The sequence below is a fragment of the Zalophus californianus genome, chromosome 11, assembly GCF_009762305.2.
Source record: "Zalophus californianus isolate mZalCal1 chromosome 11, mZalCal1.pri.v2, whole genome shotgun sequence".
Taxonomy (NCBI): domain Eukaryota; kingdom Metazoa; phylum Chordata; class Mammalia; order Carnivora; family Otariidae; genus Zalophus; species Zalophus californianus.
This window is the reverse complement of record NC_045605.1, coordinates 1,477,743-1,497,616: the sequence shown is the minus strand read 5'-3', so window position 1 is coordinate 1,497,616 and position 19,874 is coordinate 1,477,743. Positions and strand designations below refer to the sequence as shown.

Genomic DNA, 19,874 nt, shown 5'->3' with positions numbered 1-19,874 from the left:
GGGAGTTTGGAAAGTTTGCGTCATTATCCATGTTCTGAAACTGTTTTGAATAGCACTGGGATGATCAGTTTCCCAGAGGCCTGGTAGAGTTTCCTTGTGAACTGGAAGGAGAGGGAGGGGACGGTAGCTCTTTAACCAGTTTCTCTGTTTCAATAACAAATGTTCTTTTAGGGAAAGAAAGGAGCTAAGTGTAGTAGTGATGTCTGGTATTATTAGTGCCTTGTAACGACTTCTTCAATGTGAGATATCCGCAGTGCACATAAAACCGCTTCTGTGATCAGAAAGCTGCTGAGCTAGAAAAAACTAGAGAGTCTGGCAAAATCTAACCAGTTCAATAATTTTCTAAGATAGGAAGTTCTGAACACTAGTTTTACCACACAGAAACAAAAGCAGTGAAGTAAATATTCCAAGGAACATGAAAACACTTTCATCTTCCCCTTCTGCTAAAATTTTGCTAACATGCTTTTACTACAGGTTGGCTTTTCTAAAAGCACCGTAAAAAAGAAAAAAGTATAAATTACCAAATAGACCCAAGATTTAAGACACCTTTGCAACCTAATTAGAAAATATGGCAAATTAAATGGTACTTATTTCACATGAACCAGAGTTTGAATTGATGAATTCAATACAGTCACTTACTATATGTAAAGTAATTGACGACTGGTCCGAAAAAACCATCCTGCGAAGCCTCATCCTGAGGGGCAACAGCAAAGGCTCTAATTCTTCCTGGGTATAGAGTCCAGGAACTTCACCTACGGGACACAGCACTTCTCATGAATTTTAGCTGCATTACCCCAGTTGAAACACACTTTACATCCACAACACTTGTTCTATTTTTGTATCAGTCTGCTCTTATTCAGGCTGTTTCCAAAAATACATAACCCTATCACCTCTCTATTACTCACAAATCTCCCTCTGTTACCTTCATTCGATAAAACTCAAACTCCTGGGCAAGCCGTTCAAGACAGTGGACCATCTAGCTGGCCACCTATCCTTGCGGGTTCTTCTCCACCCCTCCCATATGAGACCTTGTATTCTAGCCTCAGTGAACGTCTTTGTGTCCCATAAATATAATGACATACTCCCTCTTCCTGGAATTTATATGCACAGTCTTCCTCTGGCCTTTACCTTCCCCCCAAATTACCATGTGTCCTAGGAGACACTGCTGTGCTGACTTCCCAGGTGCCGGGGAGAGCACCCCTTCTCTCTCCCACATCTAAACATGTCGCTGTTCAGCATGTATCACATCACAGAACCATGAATGAAGTATTTTCCTTTCCTGCTCAATTAGATTCTGAATTCCCAAAGGTCAAATATTTGATCATGTTTAATATTAACCTTAGACCATCCTTAGCAAAGTATCTGGAACATAAATATTTATTAGATGAATGAATGAATGAATGAACCTGTAGTAGAAATCAGAACTAGTCCAGGGCCTGTTACAAGGCAACAGAATGATGAAAGGCAATTCACACTGGATTAAGACCACAAGCATTGATAGGGGCACTGAACTAGGTCTTATTCACAACTACGAGTCCAGTATTTAGAACTGGGCCTGGCACATAACAGGTGTTTAATAAACATTTATTAAGCCAATATATTTAAAGTTTGCAAAAAACAGTAAGATTAAGCAAAAACCCTTTTGCTATGCATCCAAGGCAGTGCATTCACACAGGGCCCATCACAGCCTCATCCCTACCTTCCTTCAGGCCCAACTCAGAGGTGCCAGACCACATCTCGTCTGCCAAGCTTGTACATACCCAAACACATGCACACACAAATCTGCTCTATGTCTTTCCATTTCAGCCATAACAAGACACTTCTTTTTTTTTTTTTTTAAGATTTTCATTTATTTATTTATTTGACAAAGAGAGACACAGTGAGAGAGGGAACACAAGCAGGGGGAGTGGGAGAGGGAGAAGCAGGCTTCCCGCCGAGCAGGGAGCCCGATGCGGGGCTCGATCCCAGGACACTGGGATCATGACCCGAGCCGAAGGCAGACGCTTAACGACTGAGCCACCCAGGTGCCCCAACAAGACACTTTCGATTCCTTAAATGTAGCAAAGAAACCTAGCTCTACGTACATACTATCCACTACAGCAAATAAGAATTTGAAATAGAAAAAAGAGACAAAGGCCTGTTTTCTCTGAAAGCATTTTTCAAATACTTTTTTGCTAAAAATGGTAAAATTTAACTTACGATTTTTGCAGTTACAACTTGATAATAAAGACCAATTTATCTTAAGGTAAAAAGGTAAAAACAATAATTACTGCATTAATGCTTATGTGGATGTTTGCTTTCACAAACAAAACAAAACGAAAATCCTAGCACAAAGCTGTCTCTCTGCTTGACTAGGTTCAGCCATAAGGAACAGGCCTCCACCTAGTGACGACGGAAGCAATATGCAGGGACACACACCGTACACATGGACAGGAGTGGTCCTGTGAGCAGGCCCCAAGCCCCAGCAGCCCCACTCCAGCACCTGCCTCGGCAGGACTTGGGCCAGAGACTGGCCTGCTGACTGCCTAACCAGCATCCCGGCCTGCAGTCACGTGAACATGAAATGTAGACACTTCCCATTCTAAATCACACGTGTTCCTCGACCAGAGCTGTAACATTCTGAAGAGAAGACTATTTCATTTCAGAGCCCACCTAACATGACACAAAACAAGCATTTACTAAACACGGGGTCTGACAGGCGCATCACGGAAACTAGCTTTTAACAAGGTTTATTTTGTACTTAAATAACAAAACAATCTTGGTCCAAGTTTAAAACTAAGCTACCTCTTACCAATTCTAACAGTGACGACTCATAAAGAGATTCGAATAAATGTCACAAATTCTTCAGAAAAGGAAGACATATAGGAAATTGCAGGTATCCTCTCGAGAAAACCATGAAAACAGGTGACTCAAGAGACAACAAGAGCATACTGCGATCTTGGAAACATGGACCTCAGATACTGAGAATATATCTGTATTTACATATCTGTGTTAAGGCCATGATTCAGCCATTCCACTAACGATGGACAGTGAGGTTCCATCACATTTTTATTATGAATTATACTATGCATTTCCCTGCATACTAAATCTATTATTTCTGTAGGTGAAATTCCTACACGTAATAGAGCTGCTATATTAAAGGGTATGGCACATTTTTTTTTAAACAACACTGGCTGATAACTTTCCCAAAAGACTGTAACAGATAATGGTCCCACCAAAAGCATATGGGAGGGCCAGTTTTTCAGGACATTCACCAACATTAATCATTTTGGGGGAACGCCTGGGTGGCTCAGTCAGTCAAGCATCTGCCTTCGGCTCAGGTCATGATCCCAGGGTCCTGGGGTTGAGCCCCATGTCGGGCTCCCTGATCATCGGGAAGCCTGCTTGTCTCCCTCTCCCTCTGCCACTCCCCCTGCTTGTGCTCTCTCTCCCCCTCTCAAATAAATAAATAAAATCTTTAAAAAATAATAATAATAATCACGCTTATGTAATTCTTCAATCTCCTGATTTTATAAAAATGGGCTTTCTCAATTCTCCAGCTCCAAGCATGTTTAACCGCAGGACCCCTGAGTAAAACCCATACCACACATGCTCTGAAACACAATTTTACACAAAGTAACATTATTACTTTTCTTTTCTTTGAATAGAAATCATTCACTTGCCTGAAGACAAAAGGCTATTGATCATCTCCAGAAACGCAGGATGCACGAACTGGTAATCCTCGAGAAGCAGAACCACCTGCTGGGCTTCAATCCCTGCAAGATGCAGCACCTGCGCGGAAAGTGACAACACAGGTCTTCGCACCCATTACAGGTGTGGGGCCCAGTTAAAACCCGCCATTCTTCACGCAAATAATGTCTTTCTTTTCTCCTTTTTCTCTCTTTCTTTCTTTGTAATCAAAATTAAAAATCAAACGTCAGCCATATAGTTTGGAAGGTAAATCCAGTCCATGAACAAACAGTTGGGGAAATGTTAATATGATTTCACAGCTAAGACAGACGATCATTTCTAAATACACTCACCTGTGTCCTATATAAATTCTGTCCTTTTATCTTCCAGGTCCACCTATAGCCTCTCTGTACATAAAAATATAATTTTCTAATAACCATGGGGAAAACCATCATTCATATTAAAGACTATGACGTATATCAGAGACATAATGGTCTCTGAAGGCTTTTAGAATAACAAGTAATTGTGATTTAAAACCAAATAAAGCAAAGGGTTTGAGTAACTCACGTGTTTGAGATCATTTTTGAACTGCTTCAGTTCATAGGCTCTGGAAATCTTTGGAGAAAACAGCACGGCTCCATGCATATGGCTGACCAGGGAAGTAATGGTCCGCCGGCCGACGCCACTCCGCCCTGCCAGGAGGAGGGAGCCTCCAGGGAAGCTCAGCACCCTGTCGATCCGAGACACATACTCCAGCACTTCTTGGAAAAGTAAAATATCCAAATTCTGGTTATCTCGTCCATAATGAATGAGGCCCTTTTAAAAAACCACAACGAATATTTTATCATTAATATATGCCCCATTACATAACAAAAATGTTATCTAGAGTAAAGCTTATACTTCTGATGCACTCTGGAAAAGGGGCTAAGTGGCAGTGTGTCATCTTACACTCCACAGTCTACCAGCAATCCAGCTCTTCTACGAAAAACCTTGTGTGATACCAAACACGTTCAAGAGCTCACGGTCATCAGACACCTGCAGGACACTGCTGATACGGCGGGTAAAACGTAGGGAGACACAACAGCTTAATTACAAAAACTTTAAAAACTCTCAAATTTTACGAGTTGTTTCAACTCAGATCAGTGTGTGCACACCATAAAACCTAATCTTGTGAATTCTTGTAGGTACGCACTGCAGGGGAATGAACCCAAAGCCCTCGCGCGGGCTGCCCCACCAGCAACTGTGTGTCAGCGTGAGGGACACCAGATGTTGCAGCCTTAACAACTTCCAACAGACCCAGACTCTGTAGCGTCCATCCCACGCACAGCACCAGCTTTTCTGGATATAAAATCCACACTCACTTCCAAAGCAAATCATCATACATATAACACTGTTTCTCCTTCTTTATTGTCTAATTTCACAAAGAAGAAAGAACAAAACACGTCTCTAGGAGAGTGCGCCTCAGTTTCAGTGAACCAGCGGTATCAACAACCACCTGGGAGCCCTGGAGAAATGTGGAATGAAACTTGGTCAGTCTGGGACCCAGGAGGTGGCGTATTTCCTGGTTCTCAAAGGGATTCTAATGCTCGCTGAACTTGGACACCACTGCTCTAGGATGATTTTCCAGTTAATATTAAACCTCATTAGTAATTCCAACACCAGATACACTCTGCCGACATGTACCTTGGCCACCTCGCCCATACCTGTGTGAGTACGGGAGCACTTAGTCAGATCTACCACAACAGACTACACTCCACAAGAACCAGCTCGGTCTATCGTATAATCTTTGTCTGCCTCGGAAAGCTTACAACAAATATTTCTTAAATGACTACAATCACAACCAAATCCCAATTCAAACTCATGATTCAGATTATACCTTTCTCTTTTTTTTAAAGATTTATTTATTTGAGAGAGCGTGCACACACGTGAAATCACACACGTGCGCACGTGCGAAGGGGGAGGGGACGAGGGGAGTCAGAGGGAGAAGCAGACTCCGCACCGAGAAGGGAGCCCGACGCGGGACTCGATCCCGGGACCCTGAGCCAAAGGCAGACACCCAGGCGCCCCAAAGTTATACCTTTCTAATAACATCCTTGAGATCCGCGGAATTCAGTTTTCCGAGTGGTTTTCCATGGGGCGGCAACGGCTGTCCTGGGGCCACCCTTGTTCCTGCGTTGTGTCGGGCTCCCCATGTAACATAGAAACTGTCTGCAGAAATGAAAGGTATTTTTGGTTTTATATGTGTATTGGTAATGGCAGCACCAGGAAATACACTGTTCGTTACATTATTTTTCAGTTAGTCCTCCAAATAAGACCATCCCCAGAAACGTGAAAGTATGCACAGTGTGCCTGGTGAGCCAACAAAGACCTTATGCTGCCATGTCAAACTGTCCCTGAAGAGTAGCTGACGGGCCCCGCTCCAGCCCGACCCCCGCCTCTCTCCTCAAATGAAGGGTCCTCCTCCGAATGCTCCTCACTACTCTCCCTTGTGCTTTCTCCCTACTTCCCTCCCCTTCTCCACAATTTCCGTATACAATTGGCAACTAAAACAAACTCAAAACTCTCCTTGAGAAAGAACACAGATTTATAAATACCATCAAGAGCCCTAAGTCTAAAATAAAGGAAAAAGTAACTGAATTTTAGTTAGAAAACAAAAACCGCACCACTTCCCTTATATTTATCTCCAGCAGCATCCTGTGACCACACAAGGAAAATCTGCTGACCGTTCTGCTGAACCTTTCCATCCTGATCGTTTGGGAAAGCACACTCCATAAAGTGCCCTCCCTCTCACGTGCTCCGCTCAAAGGCAGTTTGAGCTCCCTGGACCAGCTTCTTCACGTTCTTCTCCTTTCCCTCATCACTGCTTGTCCTATACTACCCTCTCTCTGCAGAAATCTCTACAATCAAACTCTTCCTTGGGAAGAATGCTGCCATAACTGCCAAGTCCACATCCCCGTCGCAGTCACTATCCCCGTCGTGACCTGGTGTGCTTTGGAAGCTTTTTCCTTAGATCTGTAGGACCATACTCAACAAGGCACAACCACCAGCCCTCTCCGTTCTCTGTGTATCCCTTCTACTCTTATTTTCCCTGGGATCTAAATTCAGTCCATTATTCTTTAATCCTAAACGCTCCCCTTGAATTATTTAACCTTATTCTGTGGATTAAATTATCAACTACAGATATACCAAAACCCAGTCACCTATTGGCAAGTCTCCCGAGCTCTAGTCTGGTCCCATACTTCCAATTGCTTAACAGACATGTAATGAACATACAATGTTCATCATTAAACACCTGTGTTTAAGCCCCGCACTTCCTGTTAGAGAGAAGTAGTTAAGACAGACAAGACTGCTCCCCTCACAGAGCTGATAAACTTCACGCACGTCCCCAAAAGACACTCCAAGAGCCTGCAAACATTGAAACACGTAGACAACTGAACTCACTGTCTTCCCACGTCATCAGGTGTCATCACCTCAGCTACTGCACGGCCTCCCGGCTTGTGTCCTGCGATATGTCTCTGGCCGTCCAGTACGTCCTCACTAGCTGTCCCGGAGGAGTACACGGAAGAACTGCACAGCGCCATACCGCTCCCATGGGGCCGGGAAAAACAGCCAAACCCATCGAGGCCCCCAGACCTGGCTCCACTGACTGCGTGATTCTCCTTCACTGCCCCGCACTGTGCACACCAGCTTCCTCACGCCTCACGCCTCTGAACCTATGCAGAGTCTTCCCCCTCGCCACACAGTACAGTCATTCTTTAACATGATCTGACTCTCTGTGTCGCTCAAAAAATTTTAAATCTTAGTTGTTCATCTAACAAAATATGTACAAAACTTATGTGCTGAAAACTACACAACACTGATGAAAGAAAGCAAAGAATATCTAAATAAATGGACAGACATATCATGTTCACAGACTGGAGGACTCAACATAATGAAGATGTCAATTCTCCCCAAAACCAATATACAGAGTTAATGCAATTTCCATCCAAAGCTTAGCAACATTACTTATAGATAAGATTATTCTAAAATATATAGAGAAAGGTAAAGGAACTTAAATAGTGAAAACAACTGTAAAAAAGAAGACAGCAGGAGAAGTCAGTCTACCCAATTTCAAGATTTCTAAAGTAATGAAAACAGGTGGTGCTGGTGGGAGGACAGACATGTGATTGATGGAGAACCAAGAGATATGTTCACACAACTATTCTGACAAAGTGCAAAGCAGCTCGAGGAAGAAAAGTTCCCTTTTCAAAAAACAGTGCTGGAGCAAGTGGTCATCCGTCGGCAAAGAAGGTGACCCGAGGCCTCACTCCATACAGACATTAACTCACAGTGGACCACTGACTTAAAACATAAAACCATAAAACTTTTCAGAAAAAAACACAGGAGAAAATCTCTAAGAACTAGGACCAAACAGAGTTCTTAAACTTGACACCAAAAGATCCTGAAAAAAAAAAATTACTAAGTTGTACTTGATAAAATTAAAATATTTAGCTGTGGGAGAGAAAAGGATGGAAAGACAAGCAAAAGAGCGGGAGAGTATGTTTGCAAACCTCATATTTAACAACAACAACAAAAAAACTAATATCCATAATACATAAAGAACTCTCAAAACTCATTAATAAAAAAAGATAAACCATCCAATTAGAAAATGAGCAAGTCACAGAAAGAGATACCTCACTTCAAAGGATTCACAGACAGCACTGAGCACATGAAAGATGCTCAAGCGCATTTGCTGTTGGCAGAATGCAAATTAAAGCCACAGTGATATACCCACACGCACTTACCGAGGGGCTAAAATACAACAGCGTGACAAAAGCAAAGGCAAGTGTGCGGAGCAACTAGATTACTCACATATTGCTGACAGGAGTGTAAAATGATATAGTCATTCTGGAAAAGAGCAGGGCGGTGTGTTTTACAAACCAAGCACAAGAGCACCATACATCCCTGCAACTGCACTCCTGAGCATTTATCCCAGAAAAACAAAAGTGCATGTTCACACAAACATCTCTACAGGAAATGCTTATAGCAGCTTTCCTCCTAATAGTCAAAACCAGAAAATAACCCAGATGCCCTTCAACAGGTAAATGGTTCAAGAAATGGTAGTACATCTGAATACCCACTCGTCAATAGAAAGGAACAAAGTACTGAGACTCACAGCAACCTGTGTGTCTCCAGAGAATTAATGAGTGAAAATAAGATTCTTGAAATGGCAAATTAAATACAGAACAGCCTGGCGGTTTCCAGAGGCGTGGACATGGCTACAGCAGGGCAGCAGGATAGATATTCTGAGTATTAACTGTATCAATGTCAATACCCTGGTTGTGATGCTCTACCATAATTTTGCCACATGTTACCATCAAGAGAAACCAAGTAAAAGCTACACATACTCTGTATGAATTCTTACAATTGTATGTTAATGTGCAATTATCACAAAATAAAAAATTCATTTTTTTATTTCAAGGTTTCAAAGTAACTCCCTCAAAAAAAATTAACCCTTCTACACACTACTATCTAACATTTATCCCAAATATATTCAGAAAAGTTGTATTAATTGTAAAACACTTTATGTTCTATTATAATTATCAGTTTAACCATCTACTTGCACAAATTTCGTGGCATCTAAACACACTAACAATAGTTATCACTGTAAGTGAGGGCTTTCATATCTGTATCTGCCCCTGGATTACACGTTTCTTGAGCACAAGAATGTTATCTAGCTTATTTCCAAGTCTTCCAAGATTACATTTTTCTTTTTTTTTTTTTTTTTTAAAGATTTTATTTATTTGAGAGAGAGAGAATGAGAGAGAGAGAGCACGAGAGGGAAGAGGGTCAGAGGGAGAAGCAGACTCCCTGCTGAGCAGGGAGCCCGATGCGGGACTCGATCCCGGGACTCCAGGATCATGACCTGAGCCGAAGGCAGTCGCTTAACCAACTGAGCCACCCAGGCGCCCCAAGATTACATTTTTCTTAACAAATTAATATTATTCCACTATGTGAAAATACTGTTTGCCCAGATACGACATTTATCAAGCCTGTATTTTTAAAAAATGCAACCTTTCCTTGAAAAGTAAAACGGTGAGGGGGAAAAAAGCATTTATTATTTATTGAGTCCTACAAAGGAGACCCTGAAAGATAACAAATTCTAGAGAATTCAGATACCCAAGGAGACACTGCTACTGTCTAATGCCCAAAGAACATGCTACTTTCTTTGCAAGAAGAGATACCATTCAGGCAACTCTCAGTCTGAGAAAGATGGTGCCATTTAAGAAACGAAACCTGCCCACACTAAGCAAGGAGAGCTACAGGTCACACTAACAAAGCCTCACTGAGAATGAGCCAACTCTTGAGCTGCGACCAGGGCTCTCTCTCAGCATTTCATCCTGCCCCGGCTTCTCCAACTCATCTCCTGATTCTGAAACTCAAGCCGCACCTCGAAAATCTCTCTGCCAATCTCCACATCTTCCTCATCTTCAAAATCCCCTTCGGCCTATGCAATCATGGCCGTGGGGCAATATCGAATCTGGCAGTACACAGAATGTGCTACATGAAGTATTTGTGAAGCCTAGCTTTACAGTCTAACCGAACAGAAACTCATTGTGTAGCTTGAAAGCGGTTAAGAAATACTTCCATGATATGGTCTTGTATCAAAGGTCCTTTCGCCATGACGGTTTTCAGATCACACGCACTACTCCCACAGCAGTTTGCAAAACGCAAGCTGGTTGTTAAGTGATAACAGTTGCAAATGCAACAGAGCTGCTTTGAGTGAGTGGAGCTACGCTTTATTTATCCTAACTGTGGGTGAAGCTGTAGACAAGAGTACATAAGAAGTTCTGTGCTGATGACATGATTTACTTTTAAGCAAAAGTTAATTATAATCAAATATGGATTTTCCCAATGATCTTTAAGTCTCATACACATACGGCTTTAAATAAAACCTTTATTAATAAAAATCCCTCAGGAAACCTAATTTTGAATTGCAGATATAAAACACTATGGCCTGAATCCAAGAAAACAATTATTGTCACTATATTTTATTTATATTTAGAAATCTAGCAAAAGGAAAAAACGGCCCCTTACATTAAGACTACCCAAACGTCTTATTTACACAGAAATACGAAATCATGCTATTAGCAAGAAAACTAAGTTTACAATTCTTATAACATTTATATATTACATAAACTCCATAACTATATTACCTGCCATATTGTCTAATATATCCGAGCCCCAATCTCCTTGAAACACAGACATTAAAATGCTGTCAAATAAATGAAGTTCCTTGGCACCAACAATTTTGTCACGAAATAAGCGCCGTGCTTCATAAGCTACGATTTCTAATACATAATCTAGTGGGTGATTTGAGGATCCTAAAAAAGACAACATTTTCTTTAGTTGTAATAAAATTCAAATGACTTGCAGGTGGTCTATCTCAACATAATACTAGAAAGAAATAGAGAATAAAAATCTGCATACCGTCAGGTTGGCGTCAGATAAATATAAGGAATGGGAAAAAAGGTAAAATTCAATGTGTTATTGATAAGTTTTGATTATTTAAAGAATATATTAAGCAACATTATCTCTAGTTGTTCAATAAAAATACTAATTCCAAAATGCATATTAAACATCACTACAATTTTACTTTTCCCCAAATCAAATTTTACCAGCAACAATCATAAACAGTTTAACACACACACACACACACACACACACACACGCACGCACGCTCATGCGTACACACACAGATACACTGTGGCATTCCAAAGAAAGAAAAGCAATTTGAAATCATAAAAGTAAAACTTACCTCCTTCTAAATCATATCTTAATAAGCCAAGAACCCACTGGGTAAGGATGCAAGGAGTAAAGAAATAGTGACTATGATCATCAACTGTAAATTTGGCCCGCACCTGGAAAAGAAAATAAAGTCAACTGTTTTCTCAATACATAATATATATTTTATTTACAATGTATTTCCAAATATATAATGCTATAAATTTTTCAGTCACCACACTCACAGGAATGCCCAATTTCTACTAGTGAGTAGAAACTGTATTTTATTAGAACTGATTTCCTTAGTTACCTCATACATTATATTTTACCCATTTAAAAACATTCTCTAAGAGGGGTTATTCATAGGCTTCAACAAACTGCCAAACGTTGTCCAAGAAAAAATAAAAGGTTAAAAAGTCCTGCTGAGCAAAGGAACTCAAGGAAGGTGAAGCTAAGCTTTCCACACAGCGGTTGCAATTCCAAGGCGCTCCCGGGTCCGGGACAGACATGTTTGCTAATGGCAGGAGCCAGAGAGCTGTCTCTGTTCAAACAGTCACCGATCCAGGAAGGATCAAAGTGTGACTCCTGATGCATGACCCGTGAGAGCCTGTGCCTTCCTCCTCATGGACAGGAACCACTGCTCTCGTTCCGGCCTTGATCACTGAGCTTCCGAATTCATTCAGAAAGTAATCAATGCTTTCTAACTTCTCTTGCCCCGCGTCTACTCCAACACTGCCAAAAGCATCTTCCACAAACACTTCCCTAACTTTCGCAAGCTGTCCCCTTTACCTCAGAAGATCTTCTTTCATCTCCAGCCACTTTGGGAATTTCTATTAATTGTTCAAAACTCACATCACATTTCGGGGCGCCTAGGGGGCTCAGTCAGCCCTTGATTTCTTGATTTTGGCTCAGGTCGTGATCTCAGGGTTGTGAGACTGAGGCCCGAGTTGGGCTCTGTGCTGAGCGTGGAGTCGGCTTCAGATCCTCTCTCCCTCCACCCCTCCCCCCACCACGGTGCACACTCTAATAAATAAATACATCTTTCAAACAAAGTCAGGTCACATTTCACCTCCTCTTAACAACTACCACAGCAGAGTCACTTCCTTCCTCTTCCACAGTATTTGTAACTTGTGCCTACTGTCACAGTTCCACTACTCATCAGGCTGTGGTAATAATGTATTTACGGGACCAAGTTCCTGACTGGTCTGTAAGCTTCCAGAAAACAGACTCAGGCCTCTCTGCATCCCTAGGACCAGCACTAGAAAAGAAGGTATTGAATGAATGTCTTCTGTGCCCTTTACTGCCTGTTTTCAAGCACCATCCTGCTTCACCAAGGAAGGAACTGGAAGCATTTCCTCCCAGGCAACAAGAAAGAAGAAACCTCAAAGACCACTCCCTGGTTTGAAGTCTCCAAGACAAAAGCTGATCGAAGTCAGGAGAAAGATCCAGTTTTGGAAAGAAGAGGAACATTCTGAATACACTAAATTTTAGCTGAAAACGGAAAAACCATCCAGCATTAATTCATTCATTCCATATTCACTGAGTGTCTATTAGAGCATCTGCACTCAGAGAGTTCACTCTCTGGTAGAAAAGCCTAATCAACAAGACGAAAAGAAAGCCACAGTGTCAACACAGGTCAGCGTTAAAGGTAGTCCCTCTGGGAGTGAAACCAAGAAACACGACAATTACAGTATAAATGAGTAAGTACACACCTGTTCATACACTTGGACCATAGATCCCGCTAAGAGGTAGATTTTTGATGAAGAGCCCCAAACAGAGTGATTCTTCAGATTTTTATGGAGAACCGGTTCCAAATATGCTCCATAAATTGTCTGTAATTGCTCTCTTTCTGGGTAACTGAAAGAAGGCACATAAGAAAATAGCTGAAAATACAATGTTCTAGATTATTACATTAATGTTCATTTGTAGCAGTTTTCCAGCTGCGCTGCCCTGAGGTTCAGATACCCCCCCACTTTACCCAGGGACTAAAGCCAGGCTCTAGGTCCCTATTCTGACCCCTACTTATCTGCTCTCAAATACTGAGGGCCCTAATAGAAGTTTCCAGTGAAATTACTTAAAAACATTGTTTGGAAATCACTGATTTTTAGAAAGGACCAAAAGGTAAATTTTGCTTCAGAAAAATTATTTTCAGTATAGCCGACCCATAAAGCAGCAATCATCTCAGAACTGTAAAAGTAGAATACAACAGATGAAATCAACCTGTTTCTCTCAAAGCTAAATCTATTTCAATACAGCTTAATTGGTAGCTATAACATTTCTGAAAGTACAATTTAATAGATGGGTGCAATGAGCATGAAAGCATCAAAACAAGATTGTTTAAGGCAAAACGGAACAGAGGACAAGCTCCATATCCATAAAATTTACAAGTTCTTGCAACAATTATGGACCGTGGAGATGGATGCATGCATCAGGATTAATGCTGTCACCCACACACCTGACCTGACTCCACCTTGTGCCTGTTTACATTATGTTTATTTATCTTCATAAAATTTGATAGTATTTTTGTTTTATGAAACCCATATTAAAATCTAAAATCCATCATTCAGATTCCTGATACTGACATTTTAGAACAGAGATGATACAAAACATTTTGGGTTTTATTTCTAATATTTAAGAAGCACTGATTAGGAGTCTGAGTGAGCCCTCGCAGGTTTTGCCTCCCCACTCTAGAACCGGATCACCATGGCGACTGGACAGAAGTTGATGAGAGCGATTCGAGTTTTTGAATTTGGTGGACCAGAAGTGCTGAAACTCCAGTCGGATATTGCAGTACCAATTCCAAAAGACCATCAGGTTCTGATCAAAGTCCACGCATGTGGTGTAAACCCAGTGGAAACATATATTCGTTCTGGTACTTACAGCAGAAAACCACTCTTACCCTATACTCCTGGTTCAGATGTGGCTGGTGTAATAGAAGCCGTTGGAGATAATGTATCCACTTTCAAGAAAGGTGACAGAGTTTTCACTACCAGCACCATCTCTGGGGGCTACGCCGAGTATGCTCTCGCAGCAGATGACAGTGTTTACACACTGCCAGAAAAACTGGACTTTGAGCAAGGAGCTGCCATCGGTATTCCCTATTTTACTGCTTATCGAGCTCTGCTCCACAGTGCCCGTGTGAAAGCTGGAGAAAGTGTGCTGGTTCATGGGGCTAGCGGAGGAGTTGGACTAGCAGCATGCCAAATTGCCAGAGCTTATGGCTTAAAGGTTTTGGGCACAGCTGGTACTGAGGAAGGACAAAACATTGTTTTGCAAAATGGAGCCCATGAAGTGTTCAATCACAGAGAACTTAATTATATTGATAAAATTAAGAAATCTGTTGGTGAAAAGGGAATTGATGTGATCATTGAAATGTTAGCTAATGTAAATCTTAGTAATGATTTGAATCTTCTGTCATATGGAGGACGAGTAATAGTTGTTGGCAGCAGAGGTCCTATTGAAATAAACCCACGGGACACCATGGCAAAGGAATCTAGTATAATTGGAGTTGCTCTCTATTCATCAACTAAGGAGGAATTTAGGCAGTTTGCAGCTGCCCTTCAAGCCGGAATGGAAATTGGTTGGTTGAGACCTGTAATAGGTTCTCAGTATTCACTGGAGAAGGTGGCCCAGGCTCACGAAAATATCATCCATAGCAGTGGGGCTCGTGGGAAAATGATTCTTCTCTTAGAATGATTAATTCTTTCATGTATTTCCTATGCAATTAGAAGTTTCCTGTCCCAGTTTTACTTACACTACCTTTGCTCTAATCAGCATTCATTTGATTCAGTGAGTTTCTTATATTAAAAAACAAGATTTGCCTTTAGAGATCTGAGCATTGGAGTAGAATTTATTTTATAGCTCACAATATTCTTTATGCCTCCCACCTGCCTCTAATCAAGGAGTCATAGTAGGAAATAAAATGTCAGTAGTCATTTGGCATTGGGTGCGTTACAGAAATTCCTGGTGCTTGATCATTAATTCCATACCTTTGACTAAAAGAAGCTAATTCAAAATAAGACTGTGTGATTTCCAAACCTACTTGTCCTTGTAAAGGTTCTTTAATACCTGATTAGCTCAGAACTGTATTGGACTCTGAAGATTTTCTGGACTAAATAAGATCCCTTTTCTAAACTAATCTCATCTGGATCTACAAGTCTCTTGCAAGGGCAAGATAAACAATGTCCAGAGAAATGTGTTTTTTAACAAATAGTTTTCCACTATTTCCCCAATATTAGAACATCCACTGTGTTGATGGTTGATTACTCATTATCCACATATTCTTTTTTTTAATTGTACATTTAGTGCCACCTTTTTTTAAATTTTATTTTATTATGTTAATCACCATACATTACATCATTAGTTTTTGCTGTAGTGTTCCATGATTCATTGTTTGTGTATAACACCCAGTGCTCCATGCAGAACATGCCCTCTTTAATACCCATCACCAGGCTAACCCATCCCCTCTAGAACCCTCAGTTTGTTTCTCAGAGTCCATAGTCTCTCATGGTTCGTCTCCCCCTCCGATTTCTCCCCCTTCATTATCCGTATATTCTGTGAAGAGAGCAGCCTTATTTTTGGCATAATGTGATAGGTAGGTACCTAGTCTCCTGAGAGATACTTCCTGATGATTTGATTTTCCAAAATAGATTTAGAATTATCTGAGTGATGGGAGTTCTATGTTTTTATTTAAATACTAAACAAATTTGATACATTAAGAGTGATCTGCTTTTGTCTTCATTACATGATAACCTGCAGTAAATTCTGTAGAAAAATAAAACCTGTGTTTATCTATTTGGTCTTTATATAGTACTTGCCTTACATCTCTTTTATGTAGTTCCTAATGGTTAATTTCTAACAGTGTTCTGTGCTGGAAGTCCTTATCGAAACTAAATAAAGGGATGATTACTTAGAAATCTTGCCATCAATGTCATGCACAAAAAAAAAAAAAAAAAAAAGAAGCACTGATTAATGCATTTATCACCCTAAATTACTGCCTAAAGTTTAGAAAAGACAGGGAAAAAAATAACAGAACTCAAGTTTAACTATTTTTATATTCTTCATTTTAAAAAATTATCATTAATGGATGCCTTTAATAAAATTCAAATACAGAAGACGTCTCCCCAAATTTAAAAAAAAAAAAAAAATTTACGAACACTATGATACATACTCCACAGCACAAAGACGAACAATGGAGGTAAACCTGGTGGTCAGCTCATGTCTTCCCAGTCTTCCTCCGGCTGACATAGAAGCCACAATCTGAATATTTTCTAAACCAACCCATTCCAAATTTTCATCATAAAATCCTTGATATGTCAGTACCTTTTTGAAAATAAATGTATTTTAAATGTTTTAGGCTTAGGATTTTCTAATATTTTTGCATAAAATTCAATTTTTTCCAAATGCAATCATCCTCCTCTACCTAACTCAAAAATTTAAGATTGAAATATACTTTAAATTCTTATAACACTGAAAAATAATACTCTTCAAGACTCTACGTTCAATTAATGTTAGCTGAATTATGCTCATTTTTAAAGTGCTTTTCTCTCTAATAAACATTAAAATCCAGATGACAAATAAATCTACCAGCAATTAGGGGAAAAAAAGTGGAAGAACCAGGAAAAATATAAGGAAACTATTTTGGTTTTCTTTATAAATATTTTATCATATTCTACAGTTCCATAGTAAAGCTAAGTTTGAACCCATATAAACATAATAAACTCTAATTTAGAATGCAGGGTTTCTAATGTGAAGCAAACCACATATATAACGCCTTCCACACTGACAGAACGTATGGTCTCTGACCTTCGCCTTTACTTGGGCTAAGAGGGAGAGTACTGAGCTAAGGAAGCCCATAAAGGGCCAGGACCAAGGACATGTACCTGCTCTCTGAAGAATGCATCCCTAGAAAAATGAAACAGAAATCTCCCCAAATCCCACATCATCCCCAGCTCCTGCTTTCCCTCTGTTTTAGAAATAAAGGACAGGAAGTAAGTATAGGTGAAGGTTGTTCTTACTCTTCCTGTCATACATCATCCTGCTGTAATGCTAACTTCTACAGGGAAGAACGTCAAAGAAGGGTGCCTTGTGGGGGCACCTGGCTGGCTCAGTCAGTAAAGCCTGCAACTCTGGATCTCGGGGTCGTGAGTTCGAGCCCCATGCTAGGTGTAGAGATTACTTAAAAATAAAATCTCTTAAAAAAAAAAAAAAAAAAAGAAGAAAAGGCAGGAAGAAAGTAGCCCTGGAACCAGATTACTACAAGCTTTGGGAGTTTAATGTCCACAACACATGCTGGATAAAACTGACCCTGAGAAGGAAAGCAGATTTTCTAACCCTTTCCCATTACATCCTAACACTTCAAGGAGTTAAGACTCACCTGTTGCAGGAAAGCAACCAAAGTGCTAGTGCCCCATTTGTCAAGCTTGGGCAGGTTGATATCTTTCAAGTACAGAACAAGTCTCTCGCAGTCCTTCGGTCTGTACACGCGACCTGTGTTAGTACTGATCACCATGCAGGTCTGGCTCAGCTTCTGCAGGAGATGCCGGGATGTTGTCTGGGCACTACAGTGAACTACAGCAATCTGAGTGGACCGGAGCTGGGAAAAGGCATACCTTAGCAGCAGCCTACAAGAGATGGAGGACATTGGACTTCGAAAATACAACCAATTAAACACTGTGTATAGTCAATATAAAATTTCTATTTTATAAATATTTCAGTTTCTAAATTATGTAATATAATGTTTAAGGGGAAAATGGTAAACATGGATATGGCTTAACAAGTAGCTTTCTAATATTTACAATATAAAAAAATAAATTCATATTTGAAGGCATTCTTGGGACTCACTGAACAAAAAAAAAAAATCAAAGTTTACAGAAATAATTTAACCTGATAAAGTACATATAAAAGATACCAACTGTTTCCTCACAGTTGAAGGAAAGATTTTAAGATATTAAGTACTCCAAGTTAAACAAATATTTACTATGATTTTACAGAATTTTTAAATTATTACTACAAATGTGAAACTAATAATCATGTCTCCTTTATTTCCAGATCCTACATTCAGTAGGCACTAAAAGTAGGCTGAATGACACTGAAATAAAAGTTATTTTTCAATAGAGAGCTAACTTCAAGATGCATTTTTTATAACTAAAGCAGGTAATAATTTGTGAGCGTATCTAAGGTATTCGGTTTTTGTTGGGATTGTATGCACGTATTTTCTCAGACTGTTCTCTTTCCATCAGAAAACACATAAGCTGGCAGGAAAAAAGGACATATTCTTCTCTATAATTCTCTACAGTCGTATCGTTTTTACAAGTAGTGACAATGGGAAGAGTCCTTCATGGAAAGGTAAGTGCTACTTTCAGCAAAAGGAAGGTAAGAGAGCTGTTAAATTACTTTAAAAGAAGACAGGGATACAAATCCACACTGTGTGCCTCAGTCAGCAATCTGCTGCTCTTACCCTTTGCCACAGCCTTCTGGTCCTACAAGAAGAAAGGGCTGTTTAGTATCAGAACTTAACCACGGTTCGAAATAACCCAGCTGTCGCTGCACATCAGGAGTCTGAACGACGGGGAGAGTCTGGCCATTCCTGAAATCATCGGCCGTCAAGCTTTCTGGCTTCTTCAGCACGTAAGATGCTAATCGTCCTCTACTCGGGTCGTAGTAAGTATCCATTGGTTTGTGAGGGTCTGGAGGAGATTCTCGTGCCCAGTTAAAAACCTGCAGAGGAAGAAGTTGTGATAGGTTTTCACATACTCCAAACAAGAGTGTATGAAATTTTATTTTTTTTCTTTAAATTTTTTGTTATGTTAATCACCATACATTACATCATTAGTTTTTGATGTCGTGTTCCATGATTCATTGTTTGTGCATAACACCCAGCGCTCCACGCAGAACGTGCCCTCTTTAATACCCATCACCAGGCTAACCCATCCCCCCACCCCCTCCCCTCTAGAACCCTCGGTTTGTTTCTCCATCATCTCTCGTGGTTCTTCAAAGTCCATGTCCCAAAGTCAATCATCTTAGTTCAAAGAAAATTCTCCTGTGCTAAACCTACCACCAAATATCTTTTATAATTAAAGCAACGTGCTATGTCAAATATTATTCTCTAAATGATAATTCAAGTAAATAAATAAAAGTCTTCTAGTTTGCACATGCACCAAGGTATAAATACATTCAACCTATTTAAAGGGGTTTGAATGAACGCTGAGCCACCAATTTCTCAGCATAGGAATCTAGTCCCGCCCATTTTGGTGGTTCTAGCTCTGCTCTCAAGCTGCTCTTCTTCTAACACTGAAAACTTGCTACCTGCACAGACATAATCAGAGTTCACCTGACGCTAACCTTTAATACCTTGCCTCCAAACTGTAGCATGAGAAGTCTGCTCCAAAGCAGCATACGATCTGGGATCGAGTGGTAAAATGAGAAGCATTTGGCAATAA

At 40.3% G+C, this 19,874-nt stretch overlaps 2 protein-coding genes across 3 annotated transcripts in view; one reads left to right on the top strand and one right to left on the bottom strand.

The window, feature by feature from the left end:
• DYNC2H1 (dynein cytoplasmic 2 heavy chain 1) overlaps positions 1 to 19,874 on the bottom strand; it is a 317,720-nt gene that overhangs the window by 230,183 nt on the left and 67,663 nt on the right. Inside the window, 11 exon segments of the mRNA XM_035722795.1 lie at positions 640 to 696; positions 699 to 752; positions 3,663 to 3,771; positions 4,237 to 4,485; positions 5,747 to 5,877; positions 10,866 to 11,033; positions 11,468 to 11,570; positions 13,146 to 13,290; positions 16,604 to 16,755; positions 17,810 to 18,056; positions 18,893 to 19,152. Of these exon segments, the coding sequence (XP_035578688.1) occupies positions 640 to 696; positions 699 to 752; positions 3,663 to 3,771; positions 4,237 to 4,485; positions 5,747 to 5,877; positions 10,866 to 11,033; positions 11,468 to 11,570; positions 13,146 to 13,290; positions 16,604 to 16,755; positions 17,810 to 18,056; positions 18,893 to 19,152 (1,675 nt within the window).
• LOC113914415 (quinone oxidoreductase) lies at positions 14,063 to 15,831 on the top strand. Of its 2 annotated transcripts, XM_027579596.2 has the most exons (2): positions 14,063 to 14,247; positions 14,401 to 15,831. In XM_027579596.2, exons 1-2 carry the CDS (start codon positions 14,137 to 14,139, stop codon positions 15,127 to 15,129), a joined length of 840 nt encoding a protein of 279 aa, XP_027435397.1. In that variant the 5' UTR covers positions 14,063 to 14,136; the 3' UTR covers positions 15,130 to 15,831. The 2 variants fall into 2 exon arrangements, with proteins under 2 accessions (XP_027435397.1, XP_027435395.1); XM_027579594.2 differs by having other exon boundaries at positions 14,063 to 15,831.

What these genes read in the sequence shown, in the direction of transcription:
- LOC113914415 (XM_027579594.2), top strand. Translation starts at nt 14,137, where the DNA reads ATGGCGACTGGACAGAAGTTGATGAGAGCGATTCGAGTTTTTGAATTT.